At 53.0% G+C, this 20,907-nt stretch overlaps 1 protein-coding gene across 7 annotated transcripts in view; it reads right to left on the bottom strand.

Annotated features, from left to right (window-relative positions):
• HECTD1 (HECT domain E3 ubiquitin protein ligase 1) overlaps positions 1-20,907 on the bottom strand; it is a 1,011,111-nt gene that overhangs the window by 463,852 nt on the left and 526,352 nt on the right. For all 7 annotated transcript variants that reach the window (XM_069638480.1, XM_069638479.1, XM_069638478.1 and 4 more), the window contains 2 exons: positions 16,938-17,077; positions 15,143-15,466 (listed from right to left, as the gene is read on the bottom strand). In XM_069638480.1, coding sequence (XP_069494581.1) covers positions 15,143-15,466; positions 16,938-17,077 — 464 coding nt within the window. The remainder of the gene's footprint in view (positions 1-15,142; positions 15,467-16,937; positions 17,078-20,907) is intronic.

Genomic DNA, 20,907 nt, shown 5'->3' with positions numbered 1-20,907 from the left:
TGTTCCTGTACCTCAGTCGTGGGGACAAGAGGGAGGACGGGAATAGTTTCTTACCTGTAACTCCATTTCTCCAGCATTGGTATCTTTCATGGATTCACATGCTTAGAATATTCCCCGTCGTCAGACTGGGACCCCTCGGTACACTTATATAGCCTTTTCCTATAGGAAAACTTCCGACACTTTTGTGTTCGATCTACGTCCTTTTAGGACCCGCCTACGCATGCTCCGCAGGCCGTCCCAGTATAAGAGGCCCGCCCCCGCAGTTCCCCTTCAGATTTCGGCCCCTTCAAAGTAGGAAGGGTTAAACTTATCCATCACATACATTGCAGTCCCGGGGAGGCTTGGCGGGCGCATGTGAATCCATGAAAGATACCAATGCTGGAGAAATGGAGTTACAGGTAAGAAACTATTCCCTTCTCCAGCATTGGATCTTTCATGGATTCACATGCTTAGAATAGATTGTATAGCAGTAACACTTGAGACGGTGGTGAGAATGCAATGTAACGTACCCTCACCCTACTACTCAACACATATGCGCAGCAGTAATAAGTTTACTCATATAACCTTTCCCACCGAAAGTATACTGTCATCAAGGGTAGAAAACACACTCTCCACAACGTGGAGCTTACCTTACTGAAACAGATGGCGCAGGACAGCTCTTCCCATCTGCGCCTCATCCGCATGCTGCCTTGCAAGGCAGTAGTGGCGGGTAAACGTGTGGGGACTGACCATGCCGCAGCTTGGCATATGTCCGTCAGCGGAATTCCGGCCCATAACGCTGTTGAGGATGACATCGACCTTGTAGAATGGGCTCTAGGATGTCTTTGCAGTGGCCTTCCGGCCTTAGAGTGACAAAAGCAATCGTCGACGAGACCCATCTGGCCAATCACTGTTTCGAGATTGCTTTACCTCTCGTCGACAGACCATATGCGACGAACAGTTGCCGAGTAGCCCTGATGTCTTGTGTGCGATGTAGGTAGAATTTCAGAGCCCTCTTAACGTCCAGGGTATGAAGAGTTTTTTCTGCTGCCGACGATGGAGTGGCGGAGAAAGTAGGCAGAACCACGGATGAGTGTTTGTGATATACCGTCGGAACCTTAGGGACGAACGTAGGGTTAGTCGCCAGGACTACCTTGTCCTTAAAGAATCTTAGGTAGGGCGGGTCCACGACCAGCGCTTGTAGTTCCGAGATACGTCTGGCTGATGTGATAGCTATCAGGAATGCCAACTTCCACGAAATGAATTTCATGTCGGACGTGGCCATAGGCTCGAAAGGCGGTTTCATCAAACCTGCCAACACTGTGTTGAGGCTCCACGCCGAGGGAAAACGTTTCACCGGGGGAAAAGCTCGAAATAAACCACGCATGAAGTGTTTTACCAGTCTGTCACTGAATAGAGGAGGCGACTGCCTCTTCCTTGTGAACCTGGAGATGGCTGCCAGGTGTATCTTTATCGATGAGGGGGACAATCCCTTTTTTGCTAAGAGGAGCAGGTAAGGTAGAACTTGTTCCGGCGTCACCGACAATGGTTGTAGGTCCCGCTGTCTTCCACACCATTCACAGAATCTCCGCCACTTATAGGAGTAGGATTTGTTAGTGGAAGGGGCTCTAGCCGCCTGCAGAATTTCTTGGCACTCCTCTGAAATGTCTAAAGCCCCGAATTCCGAGAAGTCAGGAGCCAGGACGTAAGGTTGAGACTGTCCGGGTCGTGATGCCACACCGTGCCTCTGTCCCGGGATAGAAGGTACGGGACTTTCGGAAACGCTATGGGATGTTCCAGCGATAGATGGAGGAGGTCTGAGAACCACGGCTGCCTCGGCCAGTATGGTGTCACTAGAATCACCCGGCAATTGTATCTGCGTATCCACTGTATTGTTTTCCGTATGAGGGGAAACGGGGGAAAAGCATAGAGGAACATGTCCGTCCATGGGAATGAGAACGCCTCCCCCACCGAACCCTCTTGGGGCCACCTGCTTGCAAATTTCTCGCATTTCTTGTTTTCTTTGGTCGCGAAGGCGTCCAGAGGGGGGTGGCCCCATTTCTTCAAGTGACCCGTGTCCATTTCCCACTCGTGTATCTGGGCCATGTTTCTGCTGAGGGAGTCGGCTTGGCAGTTCCTCACTCCTGGAAGGTGTTGAGCCACGAGGGAGATTTCGTGCTTCGATGCCCAATGCCATGTTTTCTGGGCTTCTATGGAGAGAGTCCTTGATCGTGTCCCACCTTGTTTCCTCAGATAAAACATGGCTGTTGTATTGTCGGTCAGTATTCGCACTCGCGACCTCTTGATGTGTGGTAGGAACGCCTTTAGGGCCCATCGTACCGCTCTGAGTTCCAGTACATTTATGTGTAGGAGTGACTCCGTTGGAAACCAGCGACCTTGCGTCTGGAGAGCACCCATGTGCGCTCCCCATCCGGTTAGGGACGCATCCGTAACTATGGTGCTCTGGAACTCCGGCTCCTGTAGGGGCACACCTTTGTTCAGATTGTGGGAACTCTGCCACCACTGAAGGGTCCGAAGTAGCTTGTCGTCGTCGACGGTTTTCCTGTCCGACCACAATCCCTGAGCCTGTGTCCATCGGTCTGCGAGGAATTCTTGGACTGGCCTCATGAAAAGTCGACAGTTTCTCACCAGATGGATGCAGGATGCCATGGCCCCTAGGACCGAAACATACTTTCTCACGGAGATGGAACAAGTTACTTACCTGTAACTGTTGTTCTCCAGCATGGGTCTGGCATGGATTCACATGCTCATGAATATTCCCCGTCGTCAGGCTGGGAATCCTCGGTAAAGAAAAAACCAGTATCAGTTTCGTTTCTGATCTGTCTTTCGTAGTAATAACCAATCACTGGTCTCTGCGTCATACTGACCACAGCCAATGACTGCCCTCTACCTAAGCACCGCCTCTGGCAGCCATCTTCAGATTTGGAAGCACGTGAAGTGGCAGTATGACCAAGTGAAGAGCCGCAGAGGGGTAGGCGGGAGGGTTCGCATGTGAATCCATGCCAGACCCATGCTGGAGAACAACAGTTACAGGTAAGTAACTTGTTCCTTCTCCAGCATGGGGTCTGGCATGGATTCACATGCTCATGAATAAAGAATACATAGCAGTACACACATGCACAACCACGGGAGGTGGCAAAGGCTCAACATTAAGCATCACATCAACTCAACATTAAGCATCTTACCTCCTCACCAGGCTCACCTCAGGCGAACAGGTTGCGCAGCACTGCTTGGCCGACCCTGGACTCCTCCCTGGAATCCCGGTCGACGCAGTAGAATTTCGTGAAGGTGTGCGTCGACCTCCACGTAGCAGCCCTGCATATGTCCAGCAGGGGCACACCAGATAGGAACGCCGTGGTAGCTGCGATCACTCTGGTGGAATGGGCTCTCGGACGGCCAGGCAGCGGTCGGTTTGCCAACCGGTGACAGTACATGATACAGCCGGAGAGCCATCTGGAGATGGAAGCCTTCGAGAGAGCCTTCCCCTGATTGACAGGTCCAAAGTTCACAAAGAGTTGTGACGTCTTCCGAAAACCTTTCGTGCGGTCCACGTAGAACTTCAGCGCTCTAGCTACATCCAGCGAGTGCAAAGTCCTCTCAGCCGGCGACGAAGGCGACGGGAAGAACACAGGTAACACCAAGGGTTCGTTGAGATGAAAGTCCGACGGTACCTTGGGCATGAAGGAGGGGTGCGTCCTGAGCACTACCCTCGTGTCGTGGAAAGTCAAGTACGGGGCCTTGCAGGAAAGGGCCTGGATCTCTCCCACTCGTCGTGCGGAGGTGATGGCCACGAGAAAAGCTGTTTTCCACGATAGAAACTTCAACGGGGCCGAGTGCAGAGGCTCGAACGGAGGTCCCATGAGTTTGGTCAGCACCACGTTGAGCTCCCACGCCGGGGCCGGAGCCTTCACCGGCGGGAACGATCTGAACAGTCCCTTCATGAACTCTTTCACCAGACGATGAGACCACAAGGACGTCCGGCCCGTGGTTCTGGTGTATCGGGAGATCGCAGCAAGATGAATCTTGATGGACGCGTGTGCCAGACCAGCTTTGGCCAGCGTCAGCAGGTACGGCAGCACTTGGGGAGCCGTAATCCGTAGAGGGTTAATCTTCTGTGCGTGGCACCAGACAGAGAACCTCTTCCATTTGTGTCCGTAGCATTTAAGAGTCGAGGACGCCCTGGCCTTTGCAAGAACCTCTCTGCAATCGGCCGGTATGTCGTATCCTCCAAACTCTAGCGCTGCAGGAGCCAGGCCTGCAAGTTCAGCGACTTCGGGTCGTGGTGGAGGATGGCGCCTCCTTCCCTGGAGAGTAGATCCGCGTCCGCCGGCAGCTTGATTGGCGGGGACGCCGACAAGTCCAGAAGGTCCGGGAACCATATCTGCCTCGGCCACGCAGGTGCGACGAGGATCATCCTGCACCGTGACCTCTTGAGCTGGTTGACGAGCCGGATTAGCAGAGGCAAGGGAGGGAACGCGTAGAGGAACAGGCCCTCCCAGGGGAACGAGAAAGCATCGCCCATGCTCCTCGTCTGGGGAAACCTGCTGGCGAACCTCCGGCACTTGGTGTTCGTCGCCGTCGCGAACAGGTCGATCTGGGGTGTGCCCCACCGTCGGAAGAGGCGATCCACCAGATCCTGCCGTAGTTCCCACTCGTGGCACGAGCGCAGCTCCCTGCTGAGTGAGTCGGCGATGGTGTTTTTTATCCCTGCCAGATGAAACGGCACCAGAAGAATCCCTTGGGCGACGGCCCAATGCCACAGGTCCTGCGCCTCCTTGGACAGCGCTGGGGACCTGGTTCCGCCCTGTTTCCTGATGTAAAACATGGTGGTGGTGTTGTCGGTGAAGATCCTCACCACCTTGCCCTTGAGGGACGGAAGGAAGGACCTGAGGGCCCAAAACACTGCACGGAGCTCCAGGACGTTGATATGCAGGGACTTCTCCGTCGGGAGCCAGAGTCCCCTTGCGTGCAGATTTTCGGTGTGCGCTCCCCACCCTTCTAGGGAGGCATCCGTGGTCACAGTCACCTGGTGGGCTGGGGTCTGGAAGTCCATGCCCGCCGTCAGATGCGCGCGGGTGCCCCACCACCGTATCGCTCGTCGGAAACTCTCGTCGAGCTTGATCCTTTCCTCGAAGCTGCCCGTCGTCTGGATCCAGCGCGCATCCAGGAACTCTTGCAACGGGCGCATCCGGAGCCTGCACATGGGAATGAGGTAGATGCAGGAAGACATCATCCCGAGGAGGGACTTGATGGACCTCACCTTGGCCGCGTCGGCCACCAACATCCGTTGCACCTTGCCCAAGATGGTCCTGGTCCTCTCCTCCGACGGGGAGGCCAGAAGGGACACTGTGTCGAGCCTCGCTCCCAGAAACAGTGCGACTTGCGCGGGCACCAGGTGGGATTTGGCGTAGTTCACGGAGAATCCCAGGTCCGTGAGGAGTTGGACGGTCCTTGCCGTGTGGACCACGGCGAGCTCCCTCGTCTTGGCGCGGATGAGCCAGTCGTCCAGGTAGGGGTAGACGTGAATCCCCTCGCGGCGCAGCTGCGCCGCCACCGGTGCGAGGCACTTGGTGAAAACCCTGGGTGCCGACCGTAGTCCGAAGGGAAGGGCTTTGAACTGGTAATGACGCCCTTGGACCACGAATCTGAGGAATTTTCGGTGCCCCTTTAGGATGGGAATGTGGAAGTAGGCATCCTCCAAATCCAACGACGATAGGAAGTCTCCTTCCTCCAGCTGACCCAGGACGTGCTGGAGGGTGACCATCCGGAACGTCTGCGCCTTGATGAACTTGTTCAGGCGTCGCAGGTCCAGGATGGGGCGCCATCCTCCCGTCTTCTTCTTCACGAGGAAGTAACGCGAGTAGACTCCGGAGCCCCGAAGCCTCTTTGGGACGAGTTCGATGGCGCCCTTTCTGAGCATCGCCTTTACCTCCAGGAGAAGTTGAGGGACGTGAAGTTCTTTCCTGGCCACGGGGGGGACGCGCGGGTACCTTCTTTGAAACTCGAGCGCGTGGCCCCGGGCCAGGGCGTCCAGCACCCAACGGTCGGTGGAGATGGACTCCCACACGCTGACGAAGCCCGCCAGCCGGCCTCCCACCGGGGTGCTTCGGTGGGGGCCCGACCCCACGGCCGGTTCAATCCTGCTTGGACGCGGCCTTGCCGCCTTGGCCTCCTTGGCGACGACGGCGGGGTCCGCCAGACTTGCCTCGTCCTCTGTAGGCCTCTTGCGACGACGAGCGGGCCGCTTGACGGTAGGAAGCGAAACCGCCGCCGGAACCTTTGGAGGCGCCCTTGCCTCCGCCGCTCCGAAAGGGCGTCCGCCGTTGCTGCAGTACTCCAAGGGCCCGGGCCGTCTCAGTATCCGCCTTGATGGCCTGAAGGGAATCGTCCACTGTCTTCCCAAACAGGTTGTTCCCGTCGAAGGGCATGTCCAGGACCCTGGTCTGGACGTCCTGCCGAAAGTCCGTAGCCTTGAGCCATCCGCGACGTCGAAGGCAAACGCCGTTGCCCATCTGGCGGAACCCAGTGTCGGCGATGTCCGTCGCCACGGTGATGGCGTGGTCCGAGGCCACCTCACCTTCCTGCAGGATCTCAAGGGCCTCCGCCCTCTTGTCGTCCGGCAGAAAATCCAGCAGGGGAGCTATCTTGTACCAGAGTTCCCTGTCGTAGCGGGCCACGATAGCCAAGGCGTTGGCCGCTTTAATCGTCGTCGCCGCCGACGAGATGACTCTGCGTCCCATGGCATCCAATTTCTTTCCCTCGCCGTCCGGCGGGGAAGTCGACGTGGAGGCCGCACCCCCCCCCGCTTTCTTCCTGGCTGCCGCGGAGACGACGGAGTCCGGGGTAGGCTGCGCCCGGAGGCATAGGGGGGCCGAGTCCGGGACCCGGTACTTTTTCTCGTACCGGTCTCTTTTCGCTGGCGTCGTGGAAGGGTTCTTGAGGAGGGAAAGGCCCTCATCCCAAATGTCGTCCAACAGAGGCACTGCGAGGACCGTCTTCCTCTTGGCCTCGCGCCGTTGGTAAAGGAAGCCTTCCTTTTTCTTCTCCTCAGGGCAGAGTTGGAAAAACTCGGATGCCCTGGCGATCATTGAGTGGAACGATCCAATCTCGTCGGGCGGAGAAGCCCTGGTGGGAGGCGACGACGGAAAATCCTCGTCGTATGCCTCGTCGTCCGTACCCGTCGCTGCCGTGTCAGTCCCCGTATCATCCCCTCGGGTGGACGGGGAGGAGGGCTGGACGGGGCGCGACGGTTGAAAAGGAGGCGGTGGATGGATCCTTCTTTTCTTGGTAGGGGGAACACCAGAAGGTCCCGGTTCTGGATCCCCCGACGGGAGAGGTTCCTCCGTCGGTAACGGTAGTCTCGTCCTTATCTCGGAGCATAAGGACTGTATAGCCAACAAAATGGCCGCTGAGTTGTCTTGCGGCGCTGGCAGAGGGGAATCCGACGGGCGAGCAGGGGCCCCGTCGGTATCCTTGACGATGTCGTCGTCGTCACCTGCGTCGGGGCCCATTCCGACGGGCTGGTCTTGTTCCACGCCTAGGCCGTGGCTTAAGACCTCGATCAGTTCCTCTTCTGAGGTTGAGGCCGAATCTACGACGACGCCCTGCCCCCCCTTCTTCCCCACGGAGGGTTTCACGGGGGTCCTATCGATGGGCACGAAAGAAGACTCCCTCCGAGGAGGCAGGGAGATTCTGGGCCCCGAGGCCGCCACCACTGGTGCAGCCTCCACAGGCTGGGCCAGGGCCGCCGCGACCGTTTCGATAGAGGGCTTGGTCGAATGGATCAAGGCCTTCACCACCTTAGGTGCGCTCACCGCCTTATCCTTGAGGGAGGGGGCACTGCCACGCTCCTCCTCTGCCTTAGAGCTCGACCGGGGTCTCTCCAGGAGCTTCGCCGGGTGCTCGGCCTTCCTCTTACCCGACCCAGAGCGTTGGCTCGTGGTTGATGGTGCCGGGGAGGGTGCGCCCTGCCTGGCGCCCGTAGAGCCCGACCGTTCGGCGCTCCCGGTGCCAGCGGACTCGCGGTGCTTGGCCTTATGTTGGGCCCCCGTCGCCGGGGCGCCCTCAAAGGTCTTAGAAGACCGCTCAGATTTCTCCTTCTTCTCGCCAGACGGGCTCTTACCCTCCAGCCAGCTGGCGAGACGTTGATGGCGGTCCTTCATGGTCCGTTCCGACATGTTGCCGCAAAACGCACAGTCCTTCTCCACGTGCGTCTTGTCCCCATGAAGGCAGTAAAGGCAGAAAGAGTGTTCGTCCTCCTTGAAGACGTTCTGCAGCTGGCATCCAGGGCAGGCCCTGAACAGCTTTCCGGGCGTCGAGCTTCCCTTCTCCTGGGCCATCTCCGAGACCGGGCCTGAGAAGCTTCTGGAGTCCTCCGAAGTGTAGCTCGACGAAATCTTCACCCTTGAGGGGCACAGATGAATCCGACACGGGTCCCCGTTGATCGGATGTAGGATCGGTGGAGCTTGAGGCTCTTTTGACCGAAAGAATCGAAGTTTTTGTGAAAAAGCGCGAAAAAATAGCACTAACGCTCGAGAGCAATAGCACGAGGATCCCAACACATGAACGTGCGGTAAAAATCTGAAGATGGCTGCCAGAGGCGGTGCTTAGGTAGAGGGCAGTCATTGGCTGTGGTCAGTATGACGCAGAGACCAGTGATTGGTTATTACTACGAAAGACAGATCAGAAACGAAACTGATACTGGTTTTTTCTTTACCGAGGATTCCCAGCCTGACGACGGGGAATATTCATGAGCATGTGAATCCATGCCAGACCCCATGCTGGAGAACCTGGTGTTTCGCCATAGCCGGGCCGCCTGTTGAATGAGTCTCGAGGTCCTGTCGAGAGAAGGTTTCACCAGCCCTAGCTGAGTCTCGAACTGTGCCCCCAAGAATACCAGCGTTCTCGATGGCCGCAGAGAGGATTTCTCGAAGTAGAAGCTGCATGGTGGCTTGTAGACTTGTGTTGGTCGACGCTGGGTATACATGGTGGCTTTGCTTCCTTAGCCAGGCAGCCACTGGAGCCAGGCATTTTGTGAACGTTCTGGGGGAGGTTTTGAGCCCGAAAGGAAGAACCGTGAATTGGTAGTGGGTTCGCCCTATTACAAAAGGTAGGAATTTCCTGTGTTTCCGACACATTGGAATATGGAAATACGCGTCCTGTAAATCCAGGGACGCCAGGAAATCTCCCTTTTGAACTGAGCGGATCACTTCCTGCAGAGTGAGCATCTTGAATTTCAGGCTCTTTAAGGACTTGTTGAGATCGCGTGAATCTAGAATGGGACGCCATTTGCCGTTCGGCTTTTTTACGACGAAGTATCTTGAGTAGACTCCTCGGCCTCTCTGTGATGTTGGAACTAATTCTATCACTCCCTTCGCTAACATGAGTGTAACCTCTTGTTGCAGTGCCTTCATATGCGACTGAGCGGTGAACGCAGGTGGAATTTGCAGAGGGCTGTGTTTGAATTGAAGAGAGTGTCCTTGTCTTATAGTGTCTAACACCCATTGGTCCGTCGTTATCCTTTCCCATTCGTCGACATACGCTGAAACTCTTCCCCCCAGAACGGGTTGTGGAACGTCACTGCTGATCTTTAGTTTGCTTGTCTCTCGCCGACGATGGGTATGATGGACGTTTTCTGGAAGACTGGAAGTTTTGTCGACGGTTAGCCGATTGTGAGGCACGTCGGTACCCCTGGGAGGGGTAAGGCGGTCTGGCAAAGGATCTGTCTCCAGAAGAGAATCTTGAATTTCCTGAAGCCCCTCTAAAGGGGTGAAAGGACTTGTAGCTCCTGCTACTCTGGAGGGCACCCAAAGAACGTGCCGTGTCCGAATCTTCTTTCATCCCTTTTAGGGCCTCGTCCACCTTCTCACCGAAGAGAAGGTCTCCCTCAAAGGGCATATCTAAGACCTTGTATTGTACCTCTGGCCTGAAGTAGGTACACTTCAGCCATGACTGTCGACGTAATACGACCCCATTATTGACTTGCTTGAAGCCAGACTCAGCAAGATCCACCGCGATGCTTATTGCGTGATTTGAGGCTTCCTCACCCTCTCGGACCAGTAGCATCGCCGCCTTCCTCTGTTCTTCTGGAAGATGATCAAGCAGCGGAGCCAGCCTGTGCCACATCTCCCTATCGTATCTGGCCACAATTGCCAGGGAGTTTGCGGCCTTTACTGTGGTCGCCCCCAAGGAGAGCACTTTCTTGCCAAAGGCATCTTGGCGTCTCGCTTCATTTTCGGGTGGAGTCGTGCACTTGTGCTGTGCCTTTGCCTTCCTCGCTGCCGCCGCCGACACCACAGAGTCTGGTGTTGGTTGAGAGGATAAACACTTGGGTGTAGACTCTGGAGCCTTAAACTTTTTTTCTAGGCGTCCTTTCACTGCTGGTTCTGAGAATGGGTGTCTCATTGTCTGCAGCCCTTCTTTCCATACATGGTCAAGGATCGGTATCGAGAACACCGACCTCCTTCTCTTGCCCATGTGGTCGAACAAAAAACAGTCCTTTTTCTGTTCTTCCTGGGACAGACCAAATTCTTTGCATGCCTTCTCCATCATCGAATGGAATGACGCAATGTCGTCCGGAGGGCACGGGTGAGCTGGGCTTCTGGGGTTTTCTAACTCCGCCTCTGACTCCCAGGTAGGATCCCTGGAGGGGGATAAAGAGACCTCTGACATGGCTCCCCTGTCCGACTCCGAATCTGGCAGCTCACCTTCCTCCTGCGCCAGTGTTGAGATTGGCGTGCGTGGGTGCTGCGGTTGACGGGACGGGCCCGGCTCGTCGACGGGTGACTGTGGAAGGCTGACCTGGGGAAGTCGCTGGTCCAACGACCGTAGCAAGGACTGAAGCGAGGACAGAATATCCAACGACAAAACCGATTGAGGATTGAGGAGAGGGGCAGGTACCGGTGTAACGGATGCCCTCGTCGACGACTTGGCAGCCGCTCGTAGCCCTAGGTCTGCTGGGCCAGCCACTCTCTCGCTCTCGTCCTCCGAGGACAGCAACATAGCTTGCTCTTGTAGCAGAGCCTCTGGGGGGGTAGGGTCGAGGACTCCAGGCCTCCTGTAGGACCCCCGTCGACGTGGCTCTCGTCGACGGGACGGAGGATGCCCCCTGCGCCAGTGGCGGGAAGGCGGCCGGTGACTGGATCGCCGTCGACGACGCAGGCTTCGCAGGTGGTTTTGGCGGTCCCGCCTTCTCCACACTGTGCCCGCTTTTACTCGACTCTCGACTCGTGGTCGATCTGTGATGATCGCCAGAGGAGGATTTCCTTTCCTTCTCATGCTTTTTTGATGAGGATGATTTCTTTGACGAGGAGTCTGTAGTGGAGTGAGTTCCAGACGACTCTTTTTCCGACGATCTAGATTTCTTCGCCGGTGGTTCTGCCGAGGCCACGCGGCGTGATGTTTTCGCCGACTGTGTGGAGCCTACCTCCGAGGGGAGGTATGCCCCCGCACCCTCATTCAGCCATGCCACCAGGCGTCGGTTCCGGTCTTTGAGGGTTTTTTGAGAAAACCCTTTGCATATGTCGCAGGCATCCGCCGAATGGTGAGGGTGGAGGCAATATATACAATCCATATGTCCGTCCCCCTCGTAAACCTTTTTCAAACCGCACGTTGCGCATGGACGGAACAGCGCTTTTCCTGATACAGAGGACATATCGTCGAAATCCAATAAGGCAACCTAGTACAAAATAGCAAGACAACACGAGGAGATCCCACTACTTTGGATACGGTTGAAATCTGATGGGGAACCGCCGGGGCGAGCCTCTTATACTGGGACGGCCTGCGGAGCATGCGTAGGCGGGTCCTAAAAGGACGTAGATAGAACACAAAAGTGTGGTTTTCCTATAGGAAAAGGCTATATAAGTGTACCGAGGGGTCCCAGTCTGACGGGGAATATTCTAAGCATGTGAATCCATGAAAGATCCAATGCTGGAGAAATCTGGGGATTCCTGCACTGCAATGGGAGGGTCACCGCTCGCAACCAACAATCTTCAAACAAGTGTCACTTCGATGTTTCAGCTCCTCGCGTCTACCGCAAATAGCAACACTGCGGTTCCTTGCTGTGGAGATATCTTTCCTTACATATGGGGTCCCGCACTCTGGGGCTGGGAGTCGGAAGATCTTCATGGAGCTCTTGGCCAGGTTAAAAGCAAAGCACACTATCTGGTGTTCCTCTCCCGGGCTATTCGGTTCCAGCAGCAACTGCAGTGGAATTTCAACCAGCACCAAGAGGATGTCCAGGTGGCTTACTTTGTAGTTAACTGGTCCCACCAACTCAAAGGGAGAAGTCGTCCTTGCAGGGGCTTCTCTGTCAATACAAATTTGGACTTTCAGCACAGTAGCAGGGCTTCACCGGGCAAACCATCGGTCCAGGAGTTGCAGCAGGTGTCTCTTCCAAGTTCTTCTTCGGATTCCTTCGTCCAGTGGTCGACTCTGCCTTCCAAGCCAAAAAGCCTCGCCTTTTATGCAGGTTTCTCCCATACATTGCAGCCCAGTTGTCCGTCACCCAGCAAGGTGGCTGTCCTTGCCGGACAGCCAGCCGGCCAATCACCTAGGAGTGCATTCCTGTCTCCTAGGAGACTAAGCACAGGGAGTTTCGGGCACGTCCCTCGCTTCCTGCCCCGCCAGACACCCTGGAGCCAGAGGCGGGTTTCACTCGTGAATCCCGGCAAAGACAAAACGAAGAAAGTGACCAAACCTGGTTTGGCGCGCAAAGTAAATCTCAAGAAGGACCTTTCCACAAAGAAATAGCGGAAAAAAAAAAGACTGGGGCCATTTTGATAAAAATGGCACCCATAGGTGCTTTACTGCACCTGCGAACGCAACCCGCTGTAAATGCACACCACAGTAGTAAAAAGTAAACCAATGCCACCAGCCATTTAGTGAGGAAAGGGTAACAAATCGTTACATGAGACGCTAGACAAAGGGCATACTAAGTAACCCCTCCAGCACCCTATTGTAATAGACTGTGTGCAGGGTTTTTCGAAAGTTACAAGTGTAGGCAAAGTCAATTTCATTTCACTGCTCTTGGAAACAGCAGTTTATCCAAGAGAAGGTATTTAAACCTTGGGAAATCTAAAAGACCTTTGTGCCACTGCACTGAAGGTGCTGTGTGACAATGTAAAAAGAGGATGCCTATGGAGTTTGTCAGACTCCACAACCAAAATCACATTAAAATACATGAGTGGGAAAAAGGGTCTCCAGGTTAAAAATACAAGTCCTCAAAATCCAGCAAAGTTGCTGGGGGTCTCTAAGGTAGAGAGGAATTAGCACATTTCTGAGACTTCTCCCTAAGAAGCTTATCTCATCCGGCGGGGAGGATCTGGTGGGAGGCGGCGACAGGAGGTCCCCCATTCCACCGTCGCTGTGTGAGGGTCCGTCTCATCCCTGGGGGGGGGTGGGGGGGAGGTGTTTGCAGTGAGGGTTGGCAAGGAGGCAGTGGGTGCCTCTTACTCTCCTTGACTGGCGCCGCAGGAGGTACCGCCAGCGCAATAGGCATCCTTGTCTGTATCTTGGTGATCAGAGTATGCAGTGCAGAGAGAATGTCCACAGAGCGGTCTCTGGGCAGCAGCTGAGGCGGAGGGGGAATAGGAAGCTGGGGCGCAGGCAGAGAGCCCAGGCCCCTCGTCACCCTGTGGCTCTCCGTCGCCTTCGTCAGCGCCCTCGTCGTAGGGCCTGATCCCGATGTTCTCCTCCTCCTGGATGGTCTGAAGGTGGACGAGCTCCTCCGAGGAGAAAATCGTGCTTGGAGGACCTCCACGCCCCTTCCCCCCTTTCGTGTCCAGAGGGGACAATCTCAGGGAGATGACTGGCATCTTCTTCTCCGGGGTCTTCTCTATGGGCTGGAAAGAGACTCCCTCCTGGCCGGGAAGGACACTCTTGCCTTCAGGAATGTGCCCTGCGGGTCCACCTCCAAGGGAGGGACACCACCACCACTTTGATGGAAAGCAGGGCCTTCGTCGGGTGTACCTGGGCCTTCACGGTCAGGACCGGTCCCTTGTCCTGCTTGGCCTTCTCCTTAGGGAGAGGGCCAGAGGCTCCGTCCCCCTTGGCCTTCTCCGGCAGGTTGGTCTTGGACTTCTCCTTGGCCGTCTCCGGGGCCACCTCGAGTTTGCCTGGATGGACCGACTTCCTCTTGGACGATGATCCTGAGCACTGACTGAAGTTGCTGGAGACGTCGGACGCGCCGTGGCCGCAGAGCCCGCTGCAATGGCGCTCCCGGTAGCAATGGACTTGCAGTGCTTAGCCTTTTGTTGGACACCCCATGGAAGGGGTGCTCTCAAAGGACTTAGAAGCCCGCCCAGCATTCCCAGATCCGGGAGAGGCATGCTCCTGGGACCCACCCAGTGCAGATGCCTTGGCATGTAGCCATTCCTTCAGCTGTCTACGCTAATCATTCATCGTGCGGGTCGAGAGATCATGGCAAAACATACAATCTTCCTCCTTGTGCGTCGGGTACAGGCAGCTTGAGAGCTAAGCACAAAGACTCCCAACACTTGAACGTGCGGTAAAAATCTGAGAATGGATGCCAGAGGAGGGGCTTAGGTAGAGGACAGTCGTTGACTGGGGCAGTATGACCCAGAGCTCAGTGATTGGTTGTTAAGAGAGACCGTTCAGAAATGATTTTTTCTTTTACCGAGGATTCCCAGCCTGACGGGGAATATTCATGAGCATGTGAATCCATGCCAAACACCATGCTGGAGAAGCCTGGCTGCTCAGTCACTCTACCAACTTGTGCAGTACATGTTTATACCAAAGGTTGGGTTAACGATTGCCAAGAGGACAAGGCTGGTGTAGTCTCCCACAGGGTTACTACATACAATCTTGCCTAATAGCATATAAATGAAAAATCTACCAAACACCCAATACAGATCATTTTCATAGAATAAAGCTGCTGTGAATTTAGATTACAGCGTCATTTGAGAGTAAGCTCATGGTAGATTAAGTTTAAGAAAATTGCTATTTTCAGAGAACAAAAGGTTACTTACCTGTAACATTTTTGATCAATTGTAGCCAACTATCACAGATTGAATGTTTTGTACACTACAACACAGTATAGGGAATCTACAACCGAGAAGCCTGGAATGCTCGTCCTGGAATTCCTAGATAACAAGCATTACTTCACATGCCTCGCCCCTCTTACCCTGGCTCGTTTAGGCTGCTGTCATCCACATGCGTGTAGAGTGTGCTCCAGCTCTGGCCATCCTTTGAGACCTGGAACACCCAGTTCCGAAGGGCGGATCGCCCATAGCCGCGGGCATGACGCAGCGTGTAGGCAGAAGGCAGCACCCACAGACCTAAGTCGATGGCAAACCAAGCATTCTTGTCATCATTCGTGTGGCAGTTGAGCGCAGAACTATCGCGACTTAGGATGTCCTCCAATCTGCCATATGGAAGATTCCGCCCTTCAGAAGAAGTAACCACCACCAGGCCGTAGGCTGCTGGGTTCACCCACTCATACGCCGTTCTAGAATTGGACAAAACATAGCATCATCAAAGTTGTCACACACAACATTCCAAACCTAGCTCTGACCCACAACAAACATTGATGCCACGCCAGATATTATGAGATGCATACCATTGAACATCTAATCTTTACAAAATAAGAAATACAATGTACAGAACGTAATCACAGAGCCTCAACTATATCAGTTGTTTTTGGGGATGATTGTGAATATGCACTCACTAAGATATCGACATTAAGATTGGATATGTAAGAGCTAAAAGCAGCTCCTCTGTATTGGCATTCAACAATGTCCAGGAGCTACCCCACTGGGGAACAAGGAGCTATTACATATCTTTCGGTAAAACTAACTTCCACATAAGATGCAAACATATTTTGTCCAATATGCCCCCATATGCTTTAAATGTCATATAGATGAGTTCTAATGTTGATTAATAGATTGTCCCAAAGGCAGAGTTAAATTCACATAGGTTTGTTTGTTCTGCATCAGTTGACCTGAAGAGCCAAAATAAGCTCCTGGTAGCTAGTTGTTGGTGTCAAGCTAACCAGGCACTTCTAGTCAACAAGCAAGAACCAAAACACTCCCTGCTTCCCTCAATTTAAGACCCTGCACACTGCTCGATTCACATTTTATTGCAGCATCGCCCATTAGAAATATCGGTTTACATGCACACAATCCCTTTTTGACAGACACAGTAATGTTACAGTGCTAGTTTTCTCTACCAGAAATGGGCATTTCCTGCAATACCAAGGTGTAGTGTCATGAAATGAAGCTGTTTACTATGCATGTTAAAACTACAGTACGGCAGACAAACAAAAGCACTTTGAGGCCATGCCAAAAAAACAGCAAAACTGTCCTCCTTAAACCACAAACATGCTGCAAGATCTGGTCTGAGATGGAGACGGTTTTACGAGATGCACTGGAGCACCTGCATCTAACTTTGAAAAAGAAAACTATCTAAAACATTGTTGCCGACCGTTAGGAAAAGCTGCCTTCAACATTGTGGAGCTGACGCTGCCACTTTTGTCAATGCTAGCAGCACCTAACCAATAACTCGACATTACACAGAAAAACACCCTTAATTCATCAAGGAGAAAAGAGGAGCACTTTCATTGCAAAAGAATAAAAGACTGCTCGGAGGTAAACGGTACAGCCTAATTTCAGGCTCCTGCACTATATACAGAATTTTAAGCCATAGAGAAAGAAGCAGGTCCTGTCCAAGACAACCAGTACAAGAGAAAGGAGCACAACCTGATGCGAAGGGACATTCCAGAGTTTTAGCCTAGAGATAAAGAGACTGCAGTGTGCTCAATCATCAGGCAAAATACAAATAAAATCGAAGAAGGGCCTCTGCTCATTTGACTTCCTATTAAATGGCCACGTGCTAGGTATGCGACAGTGATAGCCGAGCAGCCTTGTTGTAGCTGAACCATGGGGAGATGGGAGTGGTGTTTGGGGTTGTAAGACTCTTACTTGGCATTTGTACCGATCCAGTGTATAATCCCATTGTCATCAAAGTCATGCTGGTGTCTGAACACAAAGGTCTGTCCCTCACGAAGTTTGCGTACAAACACGAAGGAAGACCTGTCAAAGTCATACCACTGCTTGGCCACCTGCAGGGGGAAAGGGGAGGAAAAATAAAAAAACAGCTTTTTTCAAAATATTGCAAGCACTATCACCATCATTTGTCATATCTGACAAAGCACAAAAGGAGGCATTTTCACCAAAGTGCTGCATCTTTTCAAATCACTGGAGTCCGAGGGTGACTGTCAAGTCACAACACATCCTGAAAATTAACGGTTAAGTTTCTCTGTTAGAAAGATTTCTCTATGCCCATGATCAAGGTATAAGGGAAGTCACCCCACAATGACTGGATTAACAGGTCCACCTGACTGTTCCTGTGTTAAACAATGTCAAAGCAATCAAGGCCGACTCTACTCCCCTCAAGAGGGATCGGGGGAGGGGAGAGACATGGTGGTAAAAGGAGCCGTAAACATGTAATAAACTTTCAGGAGTCTCAAACTTATATGCGTTTTCTCGCTATTGCTCAACTTGCTTGCCTCTCACTGTCTTGTCTGCCTATTCTAGTGTCCCTCGCTAGTGTCTCCCCCTTTCCTTCCACCCCCTCCTCTCCCACCTATTCTATGGTGCTCTCTGTCTCTCCTATCTTTTCTAACTATTTCTCCATTGACTATCCTGCTCTCCTCACTAAATCTGGTAGGAAGAAGTTTAAAAAGGGCATCCTGGTCTCCAACCCAGAACTCCCTATCGCTGACACCTACACCAGTGCCTCCTCCAAGGAAACTCTCACCGACATCCTCTTTGTCATGCCTTCACCTGACTTATCGACCCTTCATAAGGTCTCTGTTCTCTCTCCTTTCTCCTCTTCTCCCATTAATGGTGGCACCCGTTGGGACGCACTCCTGGCATCCTTCCATTCCTCCAAGGTTATCATTAATGTCTACTCTAATGGGACCGTCTTGGTCCGAGGCCCTCAGGCCAACTTTCACCTCTTTGATAGATGCTTCTCGCGCCTCATCAACTTCCTTTCTTCTTTGGCTGTCCCCCTCTCCCTTTTCCTTGGCTACCTTACCTTCCCACTTCCTCTCTGCCCCCTCTCAGGCTCCTTCTACACCTCTGCAGGGCGTACCTCTGATCTGTACCCCTCCCCGGAAGTCCTTCAAGGATGGCGACCTTCTCCACATTGCCACTCTTAACTCTCCCTCTGCTGTCAAACACTCCTCTGATATCTGCCGCCTTCTTGAAGAACTTGACCTCGATGTCCTCTGTCTCACCGAAACATGGTTCTCGGCCAGCTCTGTCACCAGCTTTGACAAGCTCCTACATGACGGATACAAGATCCTCTCCGCACCCAGGTCCTACTGCTCTGGTGGGGCGTAGCCCTGATCTTACCCGAGTGGATTCCTGCCTCTGTCTCTACTAAGCAGGCCTACTACTCTTTTGAATGCCTCGTCTGCAGGCTCTCTCTCCCCTAGCCATTCCCTTACTGTGGCTACTATCTATCGGCCACCTGGTCAGATCTCCCCCTTCATCTCTGAGTGGGCTGACATCTACTCCTCACTCCTGGCCTCAACCACTCAACTCCTCCTTCTTGGAGACTTCAACATTCACCTAGATGCCTCCTGTCCTCCCTTTGGACTCTTCCGCGACCTCTGCGACTCTCACTCACTATTATCCCCTCTGGCCCGACTCACTCTGCAGGGCACACTCTGGATATTCTGATCTCCTCGGATCTTCGCCTTTCTGTCCCTCTCACCACTCCTCTCTCCTGCAGTGATCACTTTCTCCTTTCCTCCCATCTCACCCTCTCTACCCCTCAGGCCAAGCCACCTCCATCACTGCCACCCACCTTCTCGGTCATCCGACCCATGAAGCGCGTGTCAGCTGAGGCTTTCGCTGCAACCTTCTCACCTCCCGCCCCCTTTGGCTGACTCTCACCCTGACACAGCCCACTCCACCCTCCATTCTGCTATATCTGATACTCTTGATATCCTCGCCCCTGTCATGAGAATCTGCCTGAAGCCCAAAGCCAAGTGTAACTCCTGGTACGACTCAGACCTCGTCACCCTAAAATGCAAGTGCAAGGTGGCTGAGAAGCAATGGTGTGCTTCATGTACATCCTCTGACAAACTGGCCTGCCGCCTGCTCCAAAGGCAATACCGGCTCTCCGTCCTCAGCAAGAAGAGAGCTCATATCCAAGCCCGCGTCTCTGCGGCATCTAACAACTCGGCTGAACTCTTTAAAATCTGCAAGGAACTGGCAATCCTGCCGCAGTCTTTACCTCTCCTGTCCTTTCCGAGGCCGTCTGCACGGCACTGGCTTCTCACTTCATCTCTAAAACTCAGGACATCCTGTCCTCACTCTCCTCCTATCCCCTCCCCTCACCCTACTCTTCCACTGACCCTTGTGCAGCCACCTCCCCCCCTCCTGCTCTGCCTTTCCCCTTTTCTCTGCAGACGAGGTTTCTAGATAAGTCTGATCTATGAAAGTCTTGTCGAAACAGGTTCACCCCTGCTCCTCCTGCGAGACTTGTCCTTGGCCTCGAGCCCAGGGATCGTATCTCTCCAGGACTGAAATCTCTGCACTTTCTCCCAGTGGCTGCGAGGATTAAGTTCAAAACCCTCTGCATCATCCACAAGGCCTTCTAGGGCCTGGGGCCTCAATACCTCCAACTCCCTCTTCCTAAATATCTCCCTTCTCGAGCTCTTCGCCTCCAACTCAGTCTGTCGCTTCCCCAAGCAACAAGTTGGGGGGGAGATCTCTTTCCTCGGCTGGGGCCTCCCTCTTGACTAGCCTCCCGGCCTCCCTTAAACTGGAGGAGAACCATCTCCGGTTCCGGTAGCTCCTCAAAACCTTTCTCTTTGCTTCATTTCAATTCAATTTGCAAATACAAGTAGCCAATTAACACTTACACTCAAGGTTTTTGTGATAAAAAGTTATTTAACATCAGTTTTTACATACGCATTCTTTAAAAAGGGCAATATATGTAACAATCAAATATACTTTAAAATACTTTTCCAGAATGAACACAAAGCTAGTAGATACTCTTTAGAGATGCCTTTTACACACTTCCTACACCCTGAGCTGACTTCACTAACTAGGACAGTAAAGGCATTTATATATCACTAGTATCCTTTGTAGATTCTGAGGTTTGTAGAAAGTAAAGGTTAAGGGAAGGAAACAGGTCAACAGGTTCTCCAAGCATGTGAGTACTTAAATCTTCCAATGAAGTCTAGACAAAAACCTTACCCAGCAATAATAGTTTAAAACCAATTTATCACCTCTAGGGACAGTAAATATCAAAGTCAATTGTACTAGAAGAGACTGTGAGCCGTCGGTAAGCAGCCAAAAGCTCCAGGAAGATCCTGAGGACCCACCCAAAGCAGGATGACCCACGCTCAAGTCACCTCACCAGAGTGCTGGACTCAAGGAGTGAAGGAAGCCAAACTGGTGACCTAGATCCGCAGTGGTGCTATTTGCCGGTAGCTGAAACCGCAAAGTGCAGCCGACCTTTGATTTGCTGTGTAGGAGTCCTCCAGGCATCTTCCCTCTTTTCGAACGGCAGATTCTGCCGCAGTTTGAGTTACCAGGACGCAGATTTCGAGGAGATAGAAGCAAACAGGAACAATATGTCCCAGAGATGAAGCCCTAAAGATGGAGAATCGCTCCGAAATGCATAGGCTCTCTGACCATGTAGAAGCCTAGAAAATGCTTCTAACAAACGAAGAGTTCGTTTTGAGCGACAATAACTCATGATGAATAAAAATATTAATGTTTACAACAGAAACAACTTTAGGAAGTCTTGATATGCAAAGCCAATATACTACAGAGAATTACTAAAGGATTAATAAATACATGTACTTTTTGATAAAGAAAAGGAACTTTGAGTAAACCGTTAGCTCGTTTCAAGCCCTGTGAGAGC

Source organism: Ambystoma mexicanum, chromosome 14, assembly GCF_040938575.1.
Source record: "Ambystoma mexicanum isolate Mex_15411 chromosome 14, UKY_AmexF1_1, whole genome shotgun sequence".
Taxonomy (NCBI): Eukaryota; Metazoa; Chordata; class Amphibia; order Caudata; family Ambystomatidae; genus Ambystoma; species Ambystoma mexicanum.
This window is presented reverse-complemented; position numbering and strand designations above follow the sequence as displayed.